General features: G+C 43.6%; 2 protein-coding genes and 1 pseudogene across 2 annotated transcripts in view; all 3 read right to left on the bottom strand.

Moving 5' to 3' along the window:
- The window catches only part of LOC139459841 (uncharacterized), a 50577-nt gene extending 27602 nt beyond the window's left edge, over positions 1–22975 (bottom strand). Inside the window, exons 1-7 of the mRNA XM_071241548.1 lie at positions 22787–22975; positions 20954–22023; positions 20113–20247; positions 19445–19602; positions 18811–18928; positions 18391–18709; positions 15319–18266 (exon numbers count right to left, since the gene is read on the bottom strand). Coding sequence (XP_071097649.1) covers positions 15319–18266; positions 18391–18709; positions 18811–18928; positions 19445–19602; positions 20113–20247; positions 20954–22023; positions 22787–22967 — 4929 coding nt within the window. The 5' untranslated portion in view covers positions 22968–22975. The remainder of the gene's footprint in view (positions 1–15318; positions 18267–18390; positions 18710–18810; positions 18929–19444; positions 19603–20112; positions 20248–20953; positions 22024–22786) is intronic.
- LOC139459850 (uncharacterized) lies at positions 7433–8564 on the bottom strand. The gene has a single exon (XM_071241558.1). It carries the CDS (start codon positions 8468–8470, stop codon positions 7493–7495), a length of 978 nt encoding a protein of 325 aa, XP_071097659.1. The 5' UTR covers positions 8471–8564; the 3' UTR covers positions 7433–7492.
- On the bottom strand, positions 8574–9907 carry LOC139459856 (uncharacterized; annotated as a pseudogene).
- Positions 22976–25764: the final 2789 nt, after the last annotated feature.

The raw sequence follows: 25764 nt of genomic DNA, 5'->3' as shown, positions 1-25764 counted from the left end.
GTTATTGACTGAACAGCTGGACGTAGTGGAGAGAGGCATCTGAGTGAAGTTGTGACTGCTCTCTCATCTATACACTACAGTAATAGATTGTATTGGCGACAACACTCCTACTTCAGAAACCATCGTAACCCTGTGTAAGCGGCATACGCATGTTGCTTTTGTGACCACGTGTCAGTTATCGACACTGCTGTAATATGTAATAAGTGCAAGAGGTATGACCCCCACATAGGTCTATCATAATCTCTTACACCACTCCGCCTTTATATCAGTTTGGATATCCGAAAATCCGAAAATCCGAAATTCTTAATCGTTGGTTGAAGCAATCGCGAGAGAAAGTGTAGTAGTGTGCCCTCTTGTGTATGGGCTTCCCGCAGTGCTCACATATAGCTTAGAGCTCTTGATTCAGTCGGATCAGTTGATCAGACAGAGTAGGGCACGTCAGTGTCATACGTATAGGGAGCATTGGGAATATTACCTCGTGCATCCCTGGACTTCAGTATCAGGTACGTCTTAATAACGCCCTTTTAGATATGTTCATTAAGGTACACTAATGGTACTAATATATGTACACATCATTTAAAACTACACTTGTGGCATTCTGTATGCTTAATAGTGGATATAAGGTAACGAAAATACTGTTCAAAGTCTTTATATACTCACTCCTGTTCCGGCAGACATTGTCTCTGATTATCATTCCATATTCAGTGTTATTGTGTGGAAGTTATCATTCCATATTAAGTGTTATAGTGTGGAAGTTCCATCCCACCTGAAGAATAATACTGTATTTGAGTTCAACGCCTTTCAGGAAATACTACAGCATATCATCTCAACACACAACTGATAGTGTGTGTTTTTCGTTCTAGAGAATGCACCAGTCAAGCAAAGAGCTGATCGAGTATTACATCCAACAGATCATAAGCAGAGGTGCGTTAAATTATAACTGCCCATTAAATTGATCATTTTGTGCGACATTCTTTATCATGATTTGATGATTTCATTTCAGAAATTTGGTAATATATGCCATATGTGTTCAGCATAACTTTCAACATATTTTGATCGTTATTATGATGACATATATGGATATGGGACGATTTGTGCAACTTCTTTTTCTGTCAATTTGTATTGCTTATTTGGAATATCGATGAGCATTGGAGATGAATAAAGGTTAATTCGATACCACATGTCAATCACACAAAACAGAAAGAAACCTGTTAATGTGAGCCTTTGTGGTAGAATTGGTGTTACATCAAGTAATACAGATTTCTGTGTAGGTTCAAAACGCTGTGTGAACGAGAGACTGAAGACTCCTGTAACTCCACGAGATCTCGGACTTGTTGCGAGACATATCGGGATGGTATTTGAGCACGTCGGGATTGAACTTGGGCTCAGCGTTGTGGCTATCCAACAGGGCAGAGTTGCACACCCATGTTCAATGTATATGCAGATCTTGATTATGCTCACTAAATTGAAGCAGTGGAATGGCAGTTCGGCCACCTATCTGGACCTGATCAAAGCACTATGGACATGTAAAGAGAGATGCACGATCGAATGGGAGGACATTCTCAACATCCTGCAGTGACGGTCCTCTTTGTCAGTGTAATTTCACCTTGGTAGAAGAGATATTACATAAATATGAAAACAAACTGTTTTTATCATTTCGACCATACCTTTTTACCTTGTTTCGAAATATTGTAATCTCAGGTCTACTATACAGCAATCTGTAAACAGGGGGCATATCATCAGTCATCATGTTTGGGAAATAAATATATTTATCAAATCACAGTTTCTTTGTGTTTTCTGCATTTGCAAGTTTACCCCAAGAACACGTGGAGTCAGATTGTACCAATGGCGGCTCCTACACATGGAGTCAGATTGTACCAATGGCGGCCCCTACACATGGAGTCAGATTTTACTACTCGCGGCTGCTACCGGTTGGGCAGGACATGCGTACACTTTCGGAAGACGTGGTGTCATCAGTGATTATCAGTTATCCATTCCTATAGTTTTCCCCGGTATTTTGCCTTTTACGCCCAATGGAATGTGTTTCGGTAGATAATCGAGACTGGTTATTCTCTGGCGTTGTATATTTATTAAGTTTAGAATGCTACGGATTGGGGCTTACATCTGAAATATCTCCCGGAAATAATGAAAGTTCATAGTGATGCTTTTAATAAAGTCAGAATCGTAAAATGGAGTCGGCTTACAACAGCGATTTCTTGTGATTATGCAAAGGGTTTTGTCGCTCTTATCCATACAAACATCTCTGACGAACAGGAATACCTCCACCTCACAGTGATAATGATAAATTACTCAGAAATTCACAAACTTTCTAAATTGAATTGAATAAAAAACTGATTATTCAAGTCAGTAATCAGAACATATTCATAATTTGTAATTCGATCACAGTGCTATACAACCTTCATATCGTACATCGTTTCAAATATTCAAACCGTACCTCTGTTTATATCACTAGAAATAGCATAAGTAAGCGTATGCGTTTTCTCTCCCTTTCTCACAACCTGAACAATAGGTAACAGGTACAATGGTTGTTACAAAGTTTCATGTACATGAGATGAAGAACAAATTTCCATCATGGTATGATTTAAAACAGGAAAATACTATTTCAATTCTGGAAAATGAGTTCAACACAAAACACAACATTTAAAGCTGTTAAAACATCAGTGCACTTCATTTCATTAAACCTTTCGTCATTATGACGTACATTTGCCACATTCAGAAAACAAAGTCATTTAAGCCCATTACGAACAGCTACAGGTGATGCCTCTATTGACAATACGCCTGTAAGCATTTTACCAACAGTATTCAGGTCTCGTCAGGATAACTTCCGTACTTTTCAAATGCGAACATATTATCCCGTGATATGCCAAGGAGAGGCACGGGCCACCGAGCCGTTGGTGCCCGTGCCTGTAATAAAACAGAAGATGAGATTGGGTTAAATGGCCGAGGGTGTGCAGGTATTAGTGGGCTACTTAGCTGCTAATTGTATATACCAAAAATGCTACCGTTGCCATGGCCACGCGCGTGGCCGACGGCGATTGCAGCTAGCGCTGCTGGCCTGAGACTGCTACCGCTGTCCGGCCCCCACGGTAGCATATTTAAACGCTACCATTGCTTGGCAACTCCCACGTTGCCAAAAGCAGCTCCACGCTGCTGGCCTAAGTCAGACTGCCGCTGCCCGGCCCCAGGTAGCCGGCCAAAGCAGATCACACTGCCCGGCCCCATTAGCAAAACCATTGTGCGGCTCCCGCCGCGGACCCAACTGTCAGCTACCGCTTGACAAGACGACTTCCGCCGCCGGGCCCATATACGTGGCAACTGTTTGCCCCAACGTATGTTATTCTACGATTCCCCGGCTGAAAAGTCGGGAAAGACAAGGTTCCCACTGAGAAGCAGGTAACCCCGGAAAGGTTCCCGCTGAAAAGCAGGTAGCCTTAAGCACGAGTATTAATTTGGAAGCAAGTTAATTTGTTACTAGCAGTGTAGCCCACAAGAAACCCCGCACACCTCGACATAGTTTATTGTTGAGACAGGTATTGCATATGTACAGATATACAGCTATTAAGAAGTCATGTTTAATTACATATATCAGAATCGTTTAGAAGTATGTACATATATACAAGCGCTCTGAAAACCTATTTTACATATGTACAGGTTTATTTACATATATACAATCCGCTCTGCTGGTACCTGTAATAGAATAAACGCTGAAGAAAAGAAGTGATTAGCATTCCAGGTGAAGAGGACACGTCAGGCTGAAAAGGAAAGAAAAAGGAGTGGCAAGCTGGGTGGGTGGGTGGGAAAGCGATTAGATACAGTGACACACGTGTGTACTTGGGGAAGGGCTGCTCGCGAATGACGGACTAACAAAGGGCGGGATGATGCTTGCGCGGGATTATTCCCCGGGCACGGTGCCGAGTGGTGGCCCGGGGTGATTGAGTTACGAGGGGTGATTGGGTTACAGACGTAATTAGCCCATGGTTTGGATACGCGCGATAAAGTCATTTAGTAGTTAGTACTAAATGTAATTATCCCGCGATATGCCAAGGAGAGGCACGGGCCACCGAGCCGTTGGTGCCCGTGCCTGTAATAAAACAGAAGATGAGATTGGGTTAAATGGCCGAGGGTGTGCAGGTATTAGTGGGCTACTTAGCTGCTAATTGTATATACCAAAAATGCTACCGTTGCCATGGCCACGCGCGTGGCCGACGGCGATTGCAGCTAGCGCTGCTGGCCTGAGACTGCTACCGCTGTCCGGCCCCCACGGTAGCATATTTAAACGCTACCATTGCTTGGCAACTCCCACGTTGCCAAAAGCAGCTCCACGCTGCTGGCCTAAGTCAGACTGCCGCTGCCCGGCCCCAGGTAGCCGGCCAAAGCAGATCACACTGCCCGGCCCCATTAGCAAAACCATTGTGCGGCTCCCGCCGCGGACCCAACTGTCAGCTACCGCTTGACAAGACGACTTCCGCCGCCGGGCCCATATACGTGGCAACTGTTTGCCCCAACGTATGTTATTCTACGATTCCCCGGCTGAAAAGTCGGGAAAGACAAGGTTCCCACTGAGAAGCAGGTAACCCCGGAAAGGTTCCCGCTGAAAAGCAGGTAGCCTTAAGCACGAGTATTAATTTGGAAGCAAGTTAATTTGTTACTAGCAGTGTAGCCCACAAGAAACCCCGCACACCTCGACATAGTTTATTGTTGAGACAGGTATTGCATATGTACAGATATACAGCTATTAAGAAGTCATGTTTAATTACATATATCAGAATCGTTTAGAAGTATGTACATATATACAAGCGCTCTGAAAACCTATTTTACATATGTACAGGTTTATTTACATATATACAATCCGCTCTGCTGGTACCTGTAATAGAATAAACGCTGAAGAAAAGAAGTGATTAGCATTCCAGGTGAAGAGGACACGTCAGGCTGAAAAGGAAAGAAAAAGGAGTGGCAAGCTGGGTGGGTGGGTGGGAAAGCGATTAGATACAGTGACACACGTGTGTACTTGGGGAAGGGCTGCTCGCGAATGACGGACTAACAAAGGGCGGGATGATGCTTGCGCGGGATTATTCCCCGGGCACGGTGCCGAGTGGTGGCCCGGGGTGATTGAGTTACGAGGGGTGATTGGGTTACAGACGTAATTAGCCCATGGTTTGGATACGCGCGATAAAGTCATTTAGTAGTTAGTACTAAATGTAATTATCCCGCGATATGCCAAGGAGAGGCACGGGCCACCGAGCCGTTGGTGCCCGTGCCTGTAATAAAACAGAAGATGAGATTGGGTTAAATGGCCGAGGGTGTGCAGGTATTAGTGGGCTACTTAGCTGCTAATTGTATATACCAAAAATGCTACCGTTGCCATGGCCACGCGCGTGGCCGACGGCGATTGCAGCTAGCGCTGCTGGCCTGAGACTGCTACCGCTGTCCGGCCCCCACGGTAGCATATTTAAACGCTACCATTGCTTGGCAACTCCCACGTTGCCAAAAGCAGCTCCACGCTGCTGGCCTAAGTCAGACTGCCGCTGCCCGGCCCCAGGTAGCCGGCCAAAGCAGATCACACTGCCCGGCCCCATTAGCAAAACCATTGTGCGGCTCCCGCCGCGGACCCAACTGTCAGCTACCGCTTGACAAGACGACTTCCGCCGCCGGGCCCATATACGTGGCAACTGTTTGCCCCAACGTATGTTATTCTACGATTCCCCGGCTGAAAAGTCGGGAAAGACAAGGTTCCCACTGAGAAGCAGGTAACCCCGGAAAGGTTCCCGCTGAAAAGCAGGTAGCCTTAAGCACGAGTATTCATTTGGAAGCAAGTTAATTTGTTACTAGCAGTGTAGCCCACAAGAACCCCGCCACAAAGCACCAGAGTGCTACCCCACACCCACGGCCACGCGATACGCGGAGATAGCATTGTTGCCCGGCTTGCTTATGCACTGAAAGGAAACACTAACCTGTGGAGATAATATCCTTACTGGCGCAAAACGAGCGCCAGGGCATGCAATAAATTGTCCGTAAACACACACAGTCCTTTGTCACTGAGGTGGACGCCCTCCCAGGCGTACCATGTCTTGTCAGATGCCAGGATCTGGGGATGTGGCACTGTTGTACCGCCGAGCTCTTTGACTCGGTCGGTCAGTCGGCGGTTGATATTCTTCCGCATCCCCTCGATCTTTCGTGGATCCCTGGCATCGTGCCAGTAGCGCCTGGGCAGCATTGAGGATACAATGATCTTGGTGTCAGGAAGCTGGAGTTGTATCCGAAGGATTGATGCCACCATGTCAAGGTAGAGTTGGCTGCCTTTGACCGAGCACAGGTCGTTGGAGCCCAGGTGAATGATGAGGGCTCTGGGGCTGCGCCGTGTCGCCTTGACCTGTGCATCCAGAATGGTGTCCAGCTCCTTCCACCTCATCCCCCCTCGTGCCAGCCATAGCATCCTCGGTTGGTTCGGGCTGGTGCCCTTCAGGAGCAAGTACTGCCGTGCCCTGGCCATGTAGCTGGATCCCACCATCCAAACTGTAAACAATAAGAAGTGTAGTAAGTACCATGAAAGACTATTTGATTTAATTGTGCAACATTGAATTTGTTGGTAGGCGTATGTAAGCATTGTAGCAATCTGATTTCCACCTGCCGTATTGTTGTATGAGGTGTTCAGGCACCCCGTTCATGGCTGCTGATGTGGCTGCCCCAATGCGGAAGGAGTGCGAAGAATAGCAGGCCGTGTTTATGTTGCTGTGTGCTAAGGCCTTTTTTAGGAGTGCCTGGAATTGGTACCTTGTAACGGGGGAATGGTCAAAGTGGACGAATGCATGTTGTGGGCCGGAGGGGCGCGCCTCCAGGTAGTGCTTGATGGCGACTACCGGACATAGCGGATTACCTGGTATAGGTGACATTGTAACTGTTGTCCCCATCCTGTACTGATCAGACTTTGAGTGTGGTAAATGGATTGAAAGCTGCTGGGGGTTGCCCGAGAAGCTTAAATTCTGGATGGCGCAACCTGTTTTTGAGGGTCCAGTTTGGACGAGTTCGCTAACCCTAAAGAAACCGAAGAAGGCTGTGCAGTAGACTGCCTTGAACAGCCTGGCTTCATATGCTGATGAGCATACGTGAGGCAGATTGTTGGTTACTACCTGCAGCAGATCTGCAGTGATCGGTTTTCTGGTGTCTGGTTGGCCCGCTGATTTGTGTAAGCCGGTTACAATCTTGCCTATCAGGAAATGGTTTGTACAGTCGGTGAGCCCGTGGAATTTGTGGTGTGAAGACAGCGTTGCAATGTAAGTCTTGACTGTGTTAGGGGAGTGGTGAGTGACTGACAGATAAGCAATAAAGTTTACGACCTGATCCAGCGGGACTGGCCACACCTCTTGTAGCTGGTGTGCGGACCGGAACTGGTGCTAGGCATTGACGCCTGTTTGGTAAGTGGCCCATGTATTAGTAGACAGAGATTGTTGTAGGAGTCTGCCGGCTTCCTGCCTCAGATCAGCCATATGTTGCACGGGATAGGTGTGGGGTTCTGGTCCGCGGCTGGTGCTGCCTCTCGGAAGCGTTTGAGCTGAAACCTCGAGAGAGCATCGGCAATAGTGTTAGCAGTGGAACATACATACTTTGCCTTAAACATAATATTATATCGGAGACACTGCAGGATTAGGCGACGGAGTAGGCTCATCACTCTGGGGGCCTTGGTTGACTGCTTGTTGATTATTGTTACGACGGCTTGGTTGTCGCAGTAAAAGAGGACCTTTTTGTTTGCGAGTTGCTTGCCCCAGATTTGGATGGCCAGTGTGATGGGGAACAGCTCCAGGAGCGTCAAGTCCCGTGTAGTTCCATCCGTCACCCACCGGGGTGGCCATGCGCCGTTAAACCATTTGCCCTGCATGTAGGCCCCAAAGCCGGCGCCACCCGCTGCGTCTGAAAACAGCTGGAGGAAATCGCTGTCCACCCATAGTTGGTCCTGAAACACTGAAATGCCGTTATAACTCGTAAGAAATGTTAACCACATTTGTAGGTCTTCCTTGACCCAGCTGGTAATCCTAATGTGGTGAAATGGTTGCTTACCTTTGCTAAGCAGATCGATTAGCCTGCGGCTGAATGCCCTTGCCATTGGTATAGCCCTGCACATAAAGTTAAGCTTGCCTATGAGGGACTGAAGGGCCCTTTTTGTGACCTTGGTGTTACCTGTTGACAGGATGTCTTGGATTTCCCTTGTTGCCTCCTTGATCTTGGGCTCTGGGATTCTGATCTGCATTGCAATGGTGTCGATTTCCAGCCCTAGGAATGTCAGTTTGGTTGTGGGGCCCACCGTCTTGTCGTGCGCAATAGGAACCCCAAGCTGTTCAAGTGTATTCACGCATCCGTTGAGGTTGTCTGAGCAGTGGCTGGTGCCTGCTGTGCCCCCCGTTAGGAAGTCATCCAGGTAATGCATGACCGGACACGTTGGAAGATGCGATTGCATGCACCATTGCAAGAAGGTACTAAACGTTTCAAATATGGCGCAAGATATGGAGCAGCCAAATGGTAAGCATTTATCGAAATAGAACTCACCTTCGAATCTGATTCTGGTTGTAGTACCGGCTGTGTTACCATGTACTTCAGCCACAACTCCCCGTCGATGTTGTCCCAGCGTCGTGAGGGGTCCCTTGACATTCTGTGTCGGAATTGTTGGTCGTAGGTTGACCAGGCATCCCCCCCGAATCGAAGTGCCGCCGTTCTTATGGTTTCCATGTAGGACAGCAACCCCTGGGTTGTGCGAACCTCGGAGTGCCTACTAACGTAAGTACACATGAAAATGTGGAAAGCTGAAGTCCAGCTTGCCAGGGACAGGCGCTTTGCTTGCTGTTTTATTGGTTTAAAAATTACCTTACCTGAGGAGTCATACGCCATGGTAATCGTACCGTCCTCGTGACTTCCCTCGGTGTTTGGTAGTATTGTGCCGAGGTCGACATACTCGCCACGCCAGATTTTTTCCCTCACCTGTTGTTTGACGTGCGCGTCTATTCCGTCCGCACGGAAGGAAAGGGAATCCCCGTATCCAGCGATGTGATTGGCTGGGGCCGCGTCACCGTCGGCCTCGTTGTGCGCATCGGGGATTCTCCCTATGTTGGGCGAAATGGCGGGAGAACTAAAACCAAGCCTTACCTGTTGGTTTGCGCTAACCGGGCCGGGCGCTGAATGTTCCAGCAACTGGAGTATTTTTCCCAGTTGCTCGTTTACCTGGGTAGCCGAGTTGGCAACCTGCGCGGCATTTACAAGCTGCGCCGATTGTACGTTAATTCTGTTGCCACCTTCGATATTTCCGTAATTGGCAGACTCACCATCAGTCTCCTGTACAATGTGTACTCCCGGGGTTTGTCTTCTGGTTGTCCTGGCCTGCTTGGCTCCCCTCACAAGCTTGTGGTTGACGGTTGCTCTTCTCTTGGGAGGCATCACGAAAAGTCGGGGTGGTGAGTTGGTATTCCACAAGCGTAAATTGTCCCGAGGGTGAAGTTCGGGAGTAGAGCGGAATAAATGCGATACGGCGAGTGCTGAAATAGATGGTATTCAAAGCGTAATCGGCGAAACGGTCGCGATTGTGTAAATGCGATACGGCGAGTGTTGGAATAGATGGTATTCAAAGCGTAATCGGCGAAACGTTCGCGACTGGGTACAAAGGAAACGTAAAATGGGAAAGCGATTAGATACAGTGACACACGTGTGTACTTGGGGAAGGGCTGCTCGCGAATGACGGACTAACAAAGGGCGGGATGATGCTTGCGCGGGATTATTCCCCGGGCACGGTGCCGAGTGGTGGCCCGGGGTGATTGAGTTACGAGGGGTGATTGGGTTACAGACGTAATTAGCCCATGGTTTGGATACGCGCGATAAAGTCATTTAGTAGTTAGTACTAAATGTAAATATCTGAAAACAGAGTTGCCTCCCTTTGACCAGCTACCGTAAACGTGGTATGCATTATTCAACCTTTTCTATCCCTGACATTGTCTACAACTGACTTTGTTGACTGAATACAAGACAGGATTATGTTTGTAACGGCGGTGGCAGTACGGCTTGCGATAACATTTAATTGAAATGAAATCTTGATAATTTGAGATCGGCAAGGAACAATCACCATGTTTCACAATGTCAGGTGTGAGGGGCTGAATCTTATTTCCTTTCTAGTTAAATCTCCAGAGTGTGTGAGTGAGTGAGTTGGTTTCAACGCCGCTTTTAACAGTATTCCAGTTATATCACGGCGTGACAGCTTAATGTGAGAGGAAAGCCCGAAGTGATGCAGGTCTCAGACGTTTACCACTTCGGTGAAACCCAAAAGCACGGATATGGTGCTAACAAACCTAGAAACATAATCTGGCCGAACCGGGAATCGAACCCCAAATCACAGGTTTCTGGCGTGCCAAAGGGACGCAACTCTGCACAGCAAAAGGCGGCGCCTGAGACGACTGGGCCACTCGTAACCCGAAAATCTTCAGACCTGACTTCACAAACAATATTCAGTATACGTTTGCCGAGCATAAATAAGCATACATTTTTATTTTTTTTCCCTTATTTGATTCATTCTCTGTAGAGGTGAGCAAGGCAACATGAGGTTTGAGGTTTAATGTTGTGTTCAATAATATTGCACTTATATGAAGTGGCGTGCATGCACGCGTGTGTGTATATGTATGTGTGTCTGCTCATGTCGTTTTTACAGAACAAGCCACTGATACACCATGCCGAAGTTTTAACATGAATACCCCACTCTGACACTGTATACTGACCACAAATTGACCAGTCTTATCCCCTTAATGCGGAGCGCCAGGCGGGGTAACAAGAGCACCATATTTTAACGTTACTGGGCAGATACTCTCTCCCTTTACGCAGATGCTTAACGAAGTTCAGGTGTGGTATACATACCCTCAAGATGCAGTTATACAGACACTCCAAAGATAATGATGTTTTAACATCGATGTGTCCTTTCTGCAAATATAACCAAGAAAATGAATACCATGTTTTATTGATATGTCCAGTATATGAGGATATAAGAATCAAATACCTGCCTAACTATTATTATACGTATCCATCACAAAGAAATTTGTACAGTTAATGGACAGCAAAATTAGCTATATTCTTCTCAGACTTGCACTTTGTGTTTATAAGATATTTGAAAGAAGAATAATACATTGAATATAAATAAAACTGTGTACACCATATTTAGCTACAATCTAATCAGTATACAAGTGGTGCTTCACGACGAATTGATTTTACAACAAAATGGCATTGTCCTATTGGTCTCATGGCCACACACACGAGATAAATCTGTCTGATACTCAACCCATACGACAATGGAGGCGGTCTAGCCCACTTTATTTCAGAGCAAGGTATTTACAAATGCAATGGTGTATGATGACAATTCTAGCAGGCTTCATCATCACTCATGTATTGTGCTTGCAAAACATGATGCTTATTTATGCCATGTTACCTGGATAACTTCATTCAATTTTTAGTTTGTTTTGTTTTGGTTTTGCGTATTTTCTTTATTTGCTTATAATAAACAAAAACACTTATTTGTCTTTTTTACAGGGAAAGTGTATATTTAGATCAGGATAGTGAATATAGTTTGTGATTGGTTCTGATTATGATACACGCTGCACTGGTATGGCTCAGTCTGTGTGACTTCACTGCGTTTGGATAAGCACCTTTTTCTACCTGAATAGATATTCAGATACATACATATAAAGGAACAATCGGACCCAATTGCCTCGAACTTCTGGGGACCAAAGAAATAGTTCGAGTTATCCGAACTATTTGAATTCGACCTGGATCTTGATAAGTTTTACCTTTTAACTTTGGGGACTATAAATTGAACTCAAAACACCCATGTCGAGTATTCAGGTAACAATACTATAAATATGGTAAGATTTTGGACTGTTCGCCAGGACCCTGGAATCGGCACATCCGAGTTCATGACATTGGGGTTCGACTGTATATGTACGTCTGAATAATATCATACGGATTGTCATATGTTTGTCACATGAATGAAACTGGTGACATTTTAGAAATTAAAATTAATCGTTACTGTATGTTTATACTGTATGGCACAGTGTTACGAGGGGATTTCCGAATTGAAACGCGAAGGTTAACTTAGGAAACGGTTCAAACTATATGGCCAAATCAGTAAATCAGCACAAAATACAAATGAATAAAAAACAACTTCTATTGAAAAACATCAGTGTAGGTCTACAGTCACAAAGGGGTTATACAATGGGTCAACTATGGGCAATACATAACAGGCCATTTAACTAATGCAGCACTAACAAGAGTTATCTGATGATAAAAGTATATAAACTACACAATGTATGTTAGTACAATAGTGCTCCTAACATCTTTCGTTCCTTAGATACGTTTTCAGATACAATGTTTGTAATAAAAACGATGTCTTACGGGGATTCGTTCAGTGATCTATCACATAATGTCACATAAGAATATGTCAGATATCATGGAAGAATGTAATACCGGTTGGTTTTCCCATGACTATATAGTCTGTATTTGTTTAAGGGACACAGCTCAAAGAATTCTATTTGATCTTAGCATTTTCATGTGTGCCAAGACATCATGGAAATTAATAGGATAAATTGCTTTGAAATAAAACAATCATTATATACCTGAATATGAGGTCACCGTGAACATACTTTAAAGTCTATATTGCATGTACAACAGGTTACATGGCTTCACAACTCTGACACTGGAAATGGTGCAGAAACAAATCAAAGTGACAATACCGACTATGATAGAAAGACACCCACGTGTTCCTGCACACAGTGACATGTAGCTGCAAACATTCATTGTGTACGTCAATCTGTACTCACTCCCACTAATTTCAACAAAACACTTTGCTTTAAGAAAGTTCGGAACACACTGAAATCTGTATATGTCCAGTTATAAACATTTGTAAGAAACTGTTATGTAATCTTCTAAACATTAAAGTTAGCCATGTTCCTAGAATTTGTAACGTACAATGGGTTTTTTATGGAATCGAGATACATAGCGAAACGTCAAAACTACATGTACATGAATCACTCCCACTACTTTCAACATAACACGGGGGTACGCGTGGCCCAGTCGTCTAAGGCCCCGCGATTCGCTGTGCAGAGTTGCGTCCCTTGGGCACGCCAGAGACCTTTGATTGTGGTTCTAAGTTTGTCAGCACCATACCCGTGCTCTTGGGTTTCACCGAAGTGGTAAACGTCTGAGACCTCCATCACTTCGGGCTTTCCTCCCACATTTAGCTGTCACGCCGTGATATAACTGGAATAGTGTTAAAAGCAGCGTCAAATCCAACTCACACACTCACTCGATTCAACTTAACACAATGCCCCAGGAAAGTTCGGTACACTGAAATGTGCATATGTCTAGTTAGGAACATTTGAAAGAATCTATTATGTAGTCCTCTACGCAACGTAAAGTACTTTTTTCGACATGAAGTTAGCTATGGTCCTCGCATTTGTAGAGTAAAATGTTTGTTTTTTATGGAATTGATATGCTTACCGAAACATCAATGCTACATCGACACAAGTTACAAATAACTCGTTTTTTCTGCAAACCAAATTCGGACGACTGACTCCTAAAGCAGGTTGTAAAACTGTATATGTATACTGTATAACTGGACACCACACTAACAATGATAACTCCTTTCTAGACCACTTTTAGAGCTGCTGCAGCTCTATCTTTTCCCCAGACTCAGTGTAGTGAATGATGACATTCTCAGAATTACTAGTGTTATCTGAACTAGGCACTGTGTCACCAACTACTGGAGCATGGACATAGGTGGGAACATGACTTGAGTTTCCATATATGTCTTCTGATCTTTGATTGGGTGAACGTATCTCCATGCGTGCAGGATCTGTATGGAGGTTGTTAAGATTTCCGTCTATATGATATGGTTGGGATGACTGCAAAGCGATCTCTTCCATAACACTTTGTCTGACTGTGGAAACTGCTTGTCCCCGTTGACTCGGAACATAAACCCCTGGCAATTCTACTGATGTGTGGTTCACGCGGCACGCTGATGTTAGTGGTGTGGATGTAAGCCAACCGCCATTGTTATAGCTTCCGTGGGGAAATGACGATGATTTCATAAGAAACTGGCCCTCGGTTGTCACCCTGAAACAATATCACATGCACTTGACACAGTATTTCAGAGAAAATAGGATTTAATTAAAATAGTGATGCTATTGTGACATATAATACAAAATCAAGATGTAAAAGCCTCCAGCGCTTTCAAATTCGTATCTAATGAAAAAGACTCCAAACTAAATGGAAGCCCCATGTACTCATAAACGTAAACCAACGAATCATTCAATATTATACACAGTGAAGCCTATTTAAGTTCAAATATTGGTTAACATTATTTCAGTGTTTATGCAAAGTCCCAATTGACATATGTAGGCCATGGAAAATAAGGTTTCACTTGGAACAAATAGCAATAGAGTTGATTTCACCACAACGCATTTCTACAAGGTCCCCAAAACAACATACTTAAAGTCCCAAGCAATCCCAGTTTGTCTAATTTACATAATCCAATATGGCAACCAACTGTCAATAGTATTTTCCATATTTCAGATGAGGTTCAATGTTTTGATGACAAACAGCATGTGTTGTGTTGCAAAATAGCCATATTATGTTTCTAAAAAGATATTCACAGCTATTGAATCGTTTTCGACTATTGACAAATCTACAAAACATCAAGATGGCCGGCAATTTCAAGATGGCCGACACATTTCCTAAATATGAGTTCATACTGTTGAAGCTTATATCTCTGAAACAGTGTGCTGGGACTTATATGCATAAAACTTGTCACTCTAAATGACTGGCCCCCAAATCCAAGATGACCTCCAAGTCATGGACAGACATGGAATATCAATACACTGTTGATCTCTCAGGACATATTTGATTGATTGATTTGGGACTTTTAGTATCTTGTTTTGTGGGCCTTGTAGAAATGCTCTGTCCATATTCTTTTTTAGCTGAAATTATGATATATGTCTGATGGTACTGTCCTCTTCGAGGTCTCATATGGTTATTTGAGGTTTCAAAACTGTTCTGCAAAACAGCGTATACAATATATGTGTTTGGGCTGTCAACTCAAGCATCATTTCCACATTGCTCTTACCTATCTGTAATTGTCCTATGGTTGGTTGTCAGGTCATGTATATTTGTTGCCTCAGTTATATTCCTTGCAATATCATCGTGATGTTGTGCCTCTGCTTTTTGTAAAGCAGTTTCTTCTTTATCGTCTTTCTCATAAACATTTGCCTTGTTCTGTAATAACACCTCCACAACCTCCCTATGTCCCTGGTAGGCTGCATCATGTAGAGGTGTGTGGCCATTATTACGTTTCTCATTCACATTTGCATTGTTCTGTAATAACACCTCCACAACCTCCCTGTGTCCCTGGTAGGCTGCAAGATGTAGAGGTGTGCGGCCATCATCACGTTTGCCATCCACATTTCCCTTGTTCTGTAATAACACCTCCACAACCTTCCTATGTCCCTGCAAGGCTGCATGATGTAGAGGTGTGCGGCCTTCCTTGTCTTTCTCATCCACATTTGCATTGTTCTGTAATAACACCTCCACAACCTTCCTATGTCCCTGAAAGGCTGCATCATGTAGAGGTGTGCTGCCATCATTACGTTTCTCATCCACATTTGCATTGTTCTGTAATAACACCTCCTCAACCTCCCTATGTCCCTGCCAGGCTGCATCATGTAGAGGTGTGCGGCCTTCCTTATCTTTCTCATCCACATTTGCCTTGTTCTGTAATAACACCACCACAGCATCCCTATGTCCCTCGTGGGCTGCATCATGTAGAGGTGTGCGGCCTTCCTTATCTTTCTCATCCACATTTGCATTGTTCTGTAATAACACCTCCACAGCATCCCTATGTCCCTGCCAGGCTGCATCATGTAGAGGTGTGCTGCCATCATCACGTTTCTCATCCACATTTGCATTGTTCTGTAATAACACCTCCACAACCTCCCTATGTCCCTCGTCGGCTGCTTCATGTAGAGGTGTGCAGCCTTCCTTATCTTTCTCATCCACATTTGCATTGTTCTGTAATAACACCTCCACAACCACCCTATGTCCCCTGTAGGCTGCATCATGTAGAGGTGTGCGGCCATCATCACATTTCTCATGCACATTTGCCTTGTTCTGTAATAACACCTCCACAACCTTCCTCTGTCCCTGCCAGGCTGCAAGATGTAGAGGTGTGCTGCCATCATCACGTTTGCCATCCACATTTGCATTGTTCTGTAATAACACCTCCACAGCCTCCCTATGTCCCTCGTGGGCTGCATCATGTAGAGGTGTGCTGCCATCATCACGTTTGTCATCCACATTTGCCTTGTTCTGTAATAACACCTCCTCAACCTCCCTATGTCCCTGCCAGGCTGCATCATGTAGAGGTGTGCAGCCTTCCTTATCTTTCTCATCCACATTTGCATTGTTCTGTAATAACACCTCCACAACCTCCCTATGTCCCTGCCAGGCTGCAAGATGTAGAGGTGTGCTGCCATCATCACGTTTCTCATCCACATTTGCCTTGTTCTGTAATAACACCTCCACAACCTCCCTGTGTCCCTGCCAGGCTGCACGATGTAGAGGTGTGCGGCCTTCCTTATCTTTCTCATGCACATTTGCCTTGTTCTGTAATAACACCTCCACAACCTTCCTATGTCCCTGCAAGGCTGCATCATGTAGAGGTGTGCGGCCATCATCACGTTTGCCATCCACATTTCCCTTGTTCTGTAATAACACCTCCACAACCTTCCTATGTCCCTGCCAGGATGCATCATGTAGAGGTGTGCGGCCTTCCTTATCTTTCTCATCCACATTTGCATTGTTCTGTAATAACACCTCCTCAACCTTCCGATGTCCCTGCCAGGCTGCATCATGTAGAGGTGTGCCGCCATAATTGTCAGTCACATGACTTATTCCCTTGTTCTGTAATAACATTTTAACAACTTCTGTATTCCCATATATACATGCTAAATGAAGTCCAGTTTCACCCTTCTTGTTTGTCTTACCAATGTCCACTACTTCCTGTAACAGGTAGCTTACAATGCTAACATTTCCAACTGCACATGAGTAATGGAAAGGTGTTGATCCTTCAGGACCTATGATATTGATGCTACGTTGACCCTTCTTTATAACTATATCCATGATATCTTTGCCCTTTTGACACATGGCTGCATAATGTACATATGTATTCTTTCTTGAACTGTTCTTGTTCTTGCTCGTCTTCATCAAATGTGACAATCTGGAAGCCACCGAAGACAACCCACCCATACAGGCAATGTCCAAAAGTGAACATTTACCAAACTTTACTCTCAGATCATCTACAACTGCCAACTGCAGTTTGATGATAAGAGGTCTTGGGAGTTCGGGTAGCGTCATACACAACGTATCCAACTTCCAGTTATTTTTGGAACACAAGTTATCGAAGTTGGCCAAACTACTCCCAAAGCAACTTCCAAACAAAGCTTCCTGTCTGTTCTTTACCTTAAACTGAACACTGTTCAATGCTTTCTTCAGCAAATTCGAGTTGTCTGTGATGCTCGCCCAAAACAGAAAGGAATATCCATATATAATGTCATTTTTTGACAATACTTTCAACAGTTCAGATCTGTCCTTGTTCAGATTTTGCAAGAGATTCTCCCAAACCATATTAACAAATGCCTCTACCTGGAATAGGGAATGCATGCACACAAAGGCAAACTTTCTGTCACGTACAGCTGTAGAAAACCGCTTCGCTACAATATGCAGATCATCATGTTTCAATTTGATTTTAAAAGGCACATCTAGTTGTTCCTCTTCGGTTGGATCACTGCTAGATGTCACATAACGAAATATGAACTCGAGATCCATCCTTTTAACCAACTGTCTCACATCACTGAGCAGTATTTCTCTTAGCTTTATTGCTACTTCATGATTTCTTATTCTATATGAGCCTGCTTCATGATGGAGACAGCATCCCGCCAATTGGGATAAAATAGGTTTCATCATATTTTCAGTGTATTCTTCTTCATTGATGTCAAAAACCTTTAGTGCCCAAACAATATATTTTTTGTAGGTTTCTCTTTCCACGCGAGTCCCTGTGTCAGACCCTGCCCATAGCATCCTCTCCTCCAGGTTATTCTCCGCCAAAGCAACCACTAACAAGCACGCCATCTCCTGCTTATGCAACAGGTGCTGACCCAAACATGGATAGTCCTGTGTATCTGTGAAAACAAATAACGTTTGTAAGAAAGCAGTGTACAACATTGCACATGTAGATCTAAAATATAATACCTTACGTAACGCCTTACAATTACGTAACATAGTAATGATCTCCAGAATGCATACTTTCATCACTGGCGACAGCACAGTCGTTTCCTTCATGTGTTTCATGTCCATCCTCTTCCTGAATAGTTGGACCTCCTTGTTCTGTTGTCATTGTACAGCTATTTTCCAGTACATCTCTTGTCTCCAGCGTTACAGTTTGAATTTCGTTTGGGACATTACCCTGTCCATCAACTGCCATCATGTGATTTCCTCCACCCTGTATATCTCCCTTGTCCTTGGCATACTGTAGTATCCTCTGAAGCACATACAGCCTGTATTTCTCAACGTGACAGTTCCTCATGATGCCTGGAGACTTCTCCGACAAAATTGCATCAGCAGCCTGAGAATATGAAAGTTAGAAATGAAAAGGTATCTTTCATACGTGGTTATTGAGACACATGTTGCCTTTCATATCAAAAACATAGCTTCAAACCAACCTACCATCAGAACGAATATCCCACAGCTGTGTCCATCAGACTGTTCTATCACTGGGTACTGTTTCTTCATCCATGACTTGCTCCCTTCCTTAGACGTAGATTTCAAGTGGTTTACAAAGAGCCTGAGGAATACAGGTATATTACTCGATGGCGATAACGTCTTCAACTCATGTGGACTGGTGTTCATGTAAAGGTAGAGCAGAAGGTAAATACAGCAGTGCCTTTAATATCCGGTCCTGGCATTTCTGCTGTTCTCTCCTGCTTTGTCCATTATTAGGTTTAATGTTAGCAAATACAGATGTTATGGTTTAAATGAATGAGTGCCGTAACTGTATTTATGGCGTTTAAATCATTCACACAGTGTACCGATTTGAACAAGTTGTTCTATATCTTCTACCCAAAAGGAAAAGCTACAAATGTGAGTGTATCGATAATTTTTCGATGGGTCTTATTTACATTCATGTTTGTTTTTGACAAATCAACATTTCAACATTTCAAATTGAATAGCTTGGTTTTAACATTTATAATGTGCAGCCACACGTTGTTGTTTTTGTATCTACCTCTAGTGTTGTACAAATGGGTCTTCCACATCTAAGGCGGGTTTAGAATTGACCACGCCCACTGTTCTGTCCACCTACCTCCAGTGTTCTACAACTTTGTCCTCCACATCTAAGGAGGGTTTAGAATTAACCACGCCCACTGTTCCATCCTTGACATTAGCCACCAGTAGCACCCAATGTTGATTACGTGGCATGTTCACTGGCATTAAGATCCACGTGTAGTTTGTCAAATTTTCCTGAAAGTTCACAACAAATGCCTTTCCGGTGTACGATCAATATATCAAGAAACACGTGCTTCACATTAGATGGATATGATGCAGTAACAGAGATATAAGTGAATTGGTATCATGAACTTGGAACTTAGAACTTCTAAAGACCCCTCTCTGACAACCAGATTTTCACTTCGTAAAATAATATGTAGCAAGATGAATATGTTCATGTGCAATATCTGCTTTTGTAACTGCATATTGAAAACGAATAGCATTATGATCAAAGGGGTTACGGGCTTTGACTCAATTGAAACCCATTGCAGCATATGGTCGCTTCGTGCGCACAATTGCAGGTGACAACTACTAGCATACTGAATACGCAATCATGGCATAGACGAATCATATGTTATCACAAGAAATATACAATTACTGCAAAGTATCTTTCGAGTCTTGCCCATGTTCATGGTAGGGTGGACATGCAATGGTACACTCGGAATGAAAGAATTATAAGAAATATAAAAATCTCACGTCACTCACATCTTCCCCCCTTATCCTGTCTGTGTACTGTCCTGCCTCCCAAAGTAGGATTGTCTCTGTAGGCAGCACCAGGCAGTGGAAGCTGACACGAGAACACCACTCTCCCTCCAGGAGGTGCAGGTATGTGTCCATGATCTGGACAGGTAAGAGTTCATTGATTAGAATGTTTATTATACTGTTTAATCGCCCAATGCTTTCGCTTCAAAGGGAACGCTTGTAATTTCATATCAAAGTAGGATCCGCTGCACATCACATATCCATCATGAAGAGAATATCTCAGCTGTTAGCAATGACTGACAATTGAACTGATGATGTACTAGATTTTGTGCACAATGCCCATAGCAGGTGAGTAGTGTTATCATTGCAGAATCGAGATGCATGGCAATGAGTTGATAATTAGCACTATTATATGAATTGATAGTTAACTAATACTGGTGTAAAAAGAAGAAACCGTCAAATGTTGCTGTATTAATCTTAAGATGGGGGCTCAGTGGTCCAAGGCGCCGCATTTCGTTTTGCAGATTCGCCATGGGAATCAACAAAGTGGTTAACGTCTAAGATATGCACCACTTTCTTCATAGTTTAATCCGACTCACCATGACACAACTGTTCAAAGAGGCGTTTAACCAAACTCAAGCTCTAGCTCGCCTACCTCAAGGCACTATCAATGAGTAGTAGGTGACTGAACCACTCACCACCCTCACGCCCCCAGTTAATATCTAATACTGACATCATTTGATGAAATCGAAGGCCTCCCATGCTCTATGAAATGATTTTCTTGGATGATTAACTACGCATGTAGTTTGTGTGATTGTGTAAATAGAGCAGATGGACAACTTACTTCATCTGTCAGCCACTCTTTGGTTTCCAGGCGAGACAGAACATCTCCTCTGATGGTGTAGCAGCCAACTGTGTATGTACTCTCACGTGACAAGCGGATGTCCTCGTGTACATGCTGCAGGTGTAAAGGAGGATCCTCCAGTGTTTTCACAAAGTCCTGTACTTCTGTTCTGGTATGGCATGCTCCAACAAGCACTGCTGCGATGAGGTTTATGTAAACTGACCGGTCTTGGTTCAAGCTCAGAACGTCAGTATTTACAGAACATTTAACCCAGTTCCTTGCTTTAATTGCATCTAGATTCCAGTTCTTGTCGACCTCTTCAATGAGTGACAAGCACGGATTGCCTTTGTTGGTACAGTCCTTGTTCCAGAACCTAGATAATGCTAGGACATGTTGCACGACCCTTATCACATCACGATTCCTTTCTACTTCTTCTAGAAAAGTGTACAGATAAGCGTAGTGTGTGTTAGTGACACAGGTAACAATTGTGTTGTCATTTTCAAGTTGAGGCTGCCAACGGGGTTTCTTGACAGGGGAGCCTGACGTTGTACCCAAATAATCAATGTCATCATCACCTCTATGATCTCCTGTCCTGATGCGTTTTTGATTTGTGTCATGATCATTCTTTGTTTCAGTCTCTGACACCTTTGCTTCATTCAATGTTACACCTAGAATAGTGTTTGATTTACCGTTGTCTTCCAATTCTGTCGGTGATGAATGATCTTCAGGGTCCAGGTTGGAGTTAGTGTTCTCCGTGACACCTGACTGCACAGCTCCACCAGTTGATTCTACTTTCCTACATTTACTGTCACCTGGGGAATGAAGTGTCTGTTGACCACGCTTTTTTCGTCGAGGAGCAGGCTGTGCTTGTGTGTGGTCCCCGATATATTGCACAAGGACGTGTTTCAGAGGCTGGTTGTACAGATACGAAGCTTCTCTGACAAAGGCCCTCGTTGTCGCCTTGTCCTCGGTGTAAGCCTTGTGGTACTGCTTCACTACGACTGGACTTGAGCCAGGCTGCTTCCGGGTTCCATCACTTCGGAAGTGATATTTGTCATCCTTCCAGATATCTGCAAATATAAATTAACATCATAACACTGAAAACAATGTTGTAATCCTGAAGATGAACTATCCCTCAAAAAGCTTTGTTTGTTAGTGTGTCATCTGTGATGTAGATGTTAATTAATAAAACTGTGAACAGTCAATAGTGTAACATAACTCTAAAATCAACCCACCTTAATGCCAAATCAGCTGTAAGGTCATGCATAAATATGTTGTGTTAGAGGTTGTGATGATAAATACCATGTCCTTTTTTCCTTCCCTGAGATGCAACACGATACTTGATTCTTGTTTAGCCCATATTGATTAATCCAACAATGGATTTTCTACAAGTTGACATCAAGCAATGTTCATTATTTAAGTACACAATTGTTGTAAAGGGGATGGAAAGAGTTCAAAAGAAAAACATAGATAGAAAATATTGCAAAAGAAGTCGTTTTAACAATGATACAGACAAATAAACTTAATTCATGTAGTCACTTTGTGCATGACAATCACTTGTCAACAATATTAGCGAACATAAAACCGGTTATCACAGGGCTGTACAAGGAAGCTGATGCCAGGGCAGGGTGACCCCGACGTCAAGCAGACTATTACTAATAACGTACATGTATATGAATGTGGCTTTGAGGACATTGATCATGTGTACTTAACAACCCCAATGAATTCAAATTGTGTAATAAATAATATCAGCTTTCCATGAAATATTAACATTGTTCATATGTATTAATCCCTGACTCATGGTAATATTAAGCCTGAACACAACTGCCTCACCTTCTCTCATTCCCGAGGTTATCTTATAGAGGTACACCTCCCCTCCCTGGGGTGTGGCGGGGGCAGTCTGGATGGTCTTGCTCTCATCTGGACTCCTCAGAATGTTAACAATCTCCTCCACTTTAAGGGCTGACGTTCTCCCTGTAAGGTAAGGCTCGGGTGGTTTCAAATGGGACGCCATTTTGTAAAGTTATTAATATACCCATGAGTCACACAGCCGTGATACATGTGAAGGATAAAACACGTTCTGAGGTTTTGGTTGAAAATGTAAACCCGCCTGGGAGGGAAGATCCTAAGGGCCGAAGGCCCGCAGGATCTTTCCGACCGGGCGGGTTTACATTTTCAACCAAAACCGAGGATAAGTGTTTTATCTGACTTATAAACCAACAAAGTTAATTCTAATTGAGATACGCAATAACGAGGATTTTATATGCGATATAACGAGACTATAAACGCATCCGTGAGCTGTGTTGAGTGACGACTACAGGTGTCATGCACGTGCTGGTCGTGCACGCACGCATTGCCCGTGAGCGTCTCCGTCATAATGTGGACAGCTTACAGTCGAGTTTCATTTAGTGGCAAGATGTGGGGGAGAGAGAGGAAGGTGACGATTTATTTCTCACTCAAACGAAAACTAAAAATGCCGACCTACACCGTTTCTGCGCTGCCGCAGGAAGGGGGCCTGCAAAGAATATTATTGTAAATGTCAACTTCAATTAAAGTGAAGAAAATCTAGTATTGCGTTTTTTTTTAAAAGAATATAGGGTATGGAAGTCCTGGCGACTTACTGTGGAAGACCCAGGGACTTGATCTGAAATATGTAACTTTTTATAACGATGAAAATCAAGTCCCCGGGTCTTCCACAGTAAGTCGCCAGGACTTCCATACCCTATATTCTTTTTAAAAAAGACGCAAGTAAAACGCAAGTAAAACCTCATGTGGGTCTTTCTCAAGTTTGAAATAACCTAACGATCAATACAAATGAACACTCTGAGGTTTATAAAATCGGTTGATCCACTTGAACCTGTAGATGACAAAAGGTTATGTGCTGAACTACACCCAAGCATGAATATTCATTATGTACCCTGTATTTGTCTACGTATCAGTGTTGGTCTTGTTATAACGCCTCGGGGCTTCATAAACGCCTCTCCTTGTACCGCAGGGGACGTTCTGTTATTGGTTTGTTGTTCAGTGTGTGGCTTGCGGGGGAAAATAAAGCGAGTCTGCCCAGAGAGCGGAAAATAGGTGGTTCGAACCCTGGCCGCGTTTTGCCAAACGATGTTAAATGATGATACTTGTTATTACCCTGCATTATTTCTGCAGTACACTGTGTGACCATATTTCAAGATTGAAGATTGTACATGTCCGAGTAACAATCCAAAAAAGCGTCAGTCTTCGTGATCAGGTGAATCCACTTAATATACATACTTTGTTGTGGTCAACTTGTTTTCAAATCAGGTCTTGATCAGAATATAACCAAGTATTACAAATTACAATATTGTTGTCTGGCGACATGAGTAGGGAAATGATACTCAGTTAGAAACCTATTGTTTTCAAAGGTTTCTGATATTGTAACAATGACCTATGTTGATCTTTATTGCCTGGTTCAACCTATGCTCACAGAGAGATTGAGTGAGTGAGTATGGTTTTACTCCGCTTTTAGCAATATTCCAGCAATATAACGGCGGGGGACACATGAAATGGGATTCACACGTTGTGCCCTTGTCAGGAACAGAACCCGGGTCTTCGGCGTGACGAGCGAATGCTTTTACCACTGGGCTACCCGACCGCCCCCTGACAGAATTAACTCCACGTCACCGAGGATGTGTTTTTTTACAATTTCATAATCACCTGTACCCCAACTTACACAGATAATTGTACTTTATAATAATGTCTTCCGCCATTGAAGTATCCCAGCATTGTCATTGTTCTAATGTTGAAATTTGGTTGATATGAGTTTGCTTACTTGAAAAACATTGTATCAACATTGTTTCAGCTCCGTTCGATATTGATATCATCAATCACAATTTCGGCTTAGATAATGAAATTGTTTCAATCTGACTTTCAAAAATGAAAAGTAATCTAAAAATCAATATTTCATAAAATATTTCACAGGTTGTTTATATAATATTTGTTTTTGTTGTTAGTTGGAGTCAATATATTTAGACTCCAGACGTTTTAGACGTAAACGATAATGATTAAGTAAGAGTCGGAAGGGAAAAACTAGTAAAGCTGAATCAAGTCAAGGTAAATTTTGACCGCCTCCGTGGTCTAGAGGTAGAGCGTCCGCCCGGAGAGCGGAAGGTCCGGGGTTCAATCCCCGGCCGCGTCATACCAAAAGACCTTAAAAGATGGTACTTGTTGTTACCCTGTCTGGCGCTCGGCATTAAGGGGTTAAAGCAAGGACTGGTCGGCTCGGAGTCAGTATACTGTGTCTAAGTGGGGTATTCATGTTAAACTGCGGCATGGTATCTCAGTGAGCTAGCACTATAAATCGGCATCAGTCCGGACAAGTACAAGCAGCCACACACACACACGTACATGCACGTCGCTATATAAGTGCAATAATCTTGGACGCAACGTTAAACCCAATTTCACCTCACCTCAAGGCAAATTTAGATGTACCAGATGATTCTGCACCCAGATTCTTCAAGACAAAACATGTGCCATATCCGCTCCAGGAGGATGTTGAAGCTGATCTGGATCTGGACTTTGAGCAGTCTGGTAACATATCCAAGCTTTGATCTCAGTGATTTGGACGCACTCATCGTTCCCATCGTTCAAACATGGCCAGGACAGACTATGTGGATACTTTAAGATCACTGTGAATCCAGTGCTACTGACGCATCAAGTGGGGATGGTAGACGTTATTTCACCACGATAGACCTGAAGGGAAGGGAAATTGGGTTTAAGGTCACGTCTAAGATTAGTACACTCATATAGCCACGTGCACGGACCTTCCACTCTCCGTGTGGATG

This window comes from Haliotis cracherodii, unplaced genomic scaffold, assembly GCF_022045235.1.
Source record: "Haliotis cracherodii isolate W230 unplaced genomic scaffold, xgHalCrac1.p SCAF_13, whole genome shotgun sequence".
NCBI classification, from domain to species: Eukaryota; Metazoa; Mollusca; class Gastropoda; order Lepetellida; family Haliotidae; genus Haliotis; species Haliotis cracherodii.
This window is presented reverse-complemented; position numbering and strand designations above follow the sequence as displayed.

Excerpts from the sequence above, each read along its gene's own strand:
- LOC139459850 (XM_071241558.1), bottom strand. The coding sequence starts at position 8,470 with ATGCAATCGCATCTTCCAACGTGTCCGGTCATGCATTACCTGGATGAC.